Below are 2,500 nucleotides of genomic sequence, written 5' to 3'. Positions count from 1 at the left end.
AGGGAGGAATGGGTGGAGACAAAACAAAGTCATGATGTGGAAAAAAAAAATGGTTGATGTTATTTTTCAGTTTGTGAAGCATGTGATGTTTGTGATACCATGACTAAGTAAAAAAAATATATTAAAAAAAATGCAAGCTGTACCTAAACATGTAGGTAGGATAACATATAGCAAATACACCACGTCAAAGGAGAGGAGTATAGGAGTTGTTAGGGAGAGGTGTGTAAAGCAATAAGGACATGCTGTACTGAGGGACAGAACAGCTAGCTGTAACATGGACGTGATAGCAAGGCTGTTGCTGGGTCATGTTTGGCGGCTGCCATATCATAAATAAACTGGTTACTATGCCGATTGCCATGGTAATCAGAGCCAGTTGCAACGTAAACATTTTGGTTGCTATGGAAAAAATCACATGACTGCATTATTTTAGTTTTTGCTCTCTCTCGGTAGTGTATAAGTGGTATAAACTAGTGAATTCACCATGCATTTTAATGCTATTACAAAAAGCTTTGTTTTCTGCTGAATGACATTATCATGGCATTTCAAATAGGCTCTCTACTCTCTCACTGTGATATTACACTGGTAACACTGTGGTAACATAACACTACGTATATCTAGGTGTATGTGTGTGTGTGTGTGTGTGTGTGTGTGTGTGTGTGTGTGTGTGTGTGTGTGTGTGTGTGTGTGTGTGTGTGTGTGTGTGTGTGTGTGTGTGTGTGTGTGTGTGTGTGCTCTGATTGAAATCCCTGATTTTGGCATACAAAAGTATTACAAGTAGTATTACAAAAGTATTATTACAAGAATATTCCTGTGTGTGTACACCAGATACGAACAAAACCGACCAGGTAGCCGAGGTCATTGAAGAAGTTTCGCCATGAATGTGCAGTATTCGCTCTGATATTGACATGTTTGGCTTAGGTCAATGGTTGTCGGAAAATATTCTTAGCCAATAGACTTAGCTAATCTCAGCATGGCTTTGGCTCTTGCATTCCAATTGTTTTTTTGCGAAGCCATGTCATAGATTATTACGTACAGTAATATTAATTGACTAAAAACTTCAGAAATTCGCTCAATTCGCTTCACCAAATTTTCCGGCCCTCCAAAGACAAATAATGACTTCACTCGCTTTGGGCACTGTGGTCGTTTCTGGTGTAGGCCTACACATACAGTCTGGTAAGTGTGCTGTATTATCACATGCATTTCCTTATTCTCTCTCTCTCTCTCTCTCTCTCTCTCTCTCTCTCTCTCTCTCAAATCAAATCAAATCAAATCAAATCAAACAAAGCTTTATTAGCATGAATGATGCAATCATTGTTGCTAAAGCTGATACAGAAGAAAAACAATATATATATATATATAAAAAAAATGTATTTTTTTTTAAAGGAAAAGGAATGAAAAACAATAACAAATGTATTTCATTAAACTAATGCAAATATTAAAATTAAACAAGTGAAATAATTGTGTTAAATTAAACATAAATGAAATTATTCTTAAGGAAACTAACCATGTAGGCCATGTATGTAATCTATATTTTTTATTTCTCTCTCTCTCTCTCTGTCTCTGTCTCTGTCCCTGTCTCTTTCTCTCTCCCTCTCTCTCTCTCTCTCTCTCTCTCTCTCTCTCTCTGTCTCTGTGTGTATAGCTCTTGCTAGCATCAGTGAGGAGTACTTCACTGCTCTTGGCAGAATGGGGAATCAAGCCTTACACACTCTCTCTTCACACTCACTCGGTAAGTCTTGCCAACCCTTGTCTGTGTCTCTCTCTCTCACACACACACACATACCCTCTCTCTCTCTCTCTCTCTCTCTCTCTCTCTCTCTCTCTCTCTCTCTCTCTCTCTCTCTCTCTCTCTCTCTCTCTCACACACACACACACACACACACACACACACACACACACACACACACACACACACACACACACACACACACACACACACACACTGTTACTTAGAGTGTTACTGTATGTGCCTGTATGGTAGATTGGCTTCAGTATGTGTGTGTGTGTGTGTGTGTGTGTGTGTGTGTGTGTGTGTGTGTGTGTGTGTGTGTGTGTGTGTGTGTGTGTGTGTGTGTGTGTGTGTGTGTGTGTGTGTGTGTGTGTGTGTGTGTGTGTGTGTGTGTGTGTGTGTGTGTGTGTGTGTGTGTGTGTGTGTGTGTGTGCATATGTGAAATAGGGAGATTAGGGAGATTACAAGGAAATTCCAGAGATATTCCAGAGATATTCCAGAGAGACTCCGAGGAGATTCCGAGGAGATTCCAGGGACACTCCAATGATAACCGCTTCTTTACTTATCACAACTTTTCCAGAGGTGTTTGTTGAGTTGATTAAAGTCCAGTTGGTCAGAGGTTCACTGTCAAATTAAATTACAGTGGCAGTAGTCATACACTGATAGCTGGAAATATACTTGGCCATTGATTTATAACTGAATAACGACTCCTCCCAGAACCTTAGCTAAGTGCCACAGTCAAGCTGGGCTCGAACTACGTGACTGAACTAT

The 2,500-nt window shown here is 40.0% G+C and overlaps 1 protein-coding gene across 1 annotated transcript in view; it reads left to right on the top strand.

The window, feature by feature from the left end:
• LOC134466952 (brain-specific angiogenesis inhibitor 1-associated protein 2-like protein 2) overlaps positions 1-2,500 on the top strand; it is an 18,643-nt gene that overhangs the window by 2,781 nt on the left and 13,362 nt on the right. Inside the window, exon 3 of the mRNA XM_063220880.1 lies at positions 1,643-1,729. Within this exon, the coding sequence (XP_063076950.1) occupies positions 1,643-1,729 (87 nt within the window). The remainder of the gene's footprint in view (positions 1-1,642; positions 1,730-2,500) is intronic.

The sequence above is a fragment of the Engraulis encrasicolus genome, chromosome 17 (assembly GCF_034702125.1).
Source record: "Engraulis encrasicolus isolate BLACKSEA-1 chromosome 17, IST_EnEncr_1.0, whole genome shotgun sequence".
NCBI classification, from domain to species: Eukaryota; Metazoa; Chordata; class Actinopteri; order Clupeiformes; family Engraulidae; genus Engraulis; species Engraulis encrasicolus.
Note: the sequence above shows the minus strand (reverse complement) of the source record. Positions and strands in the feature narration are given on the sequence as shown.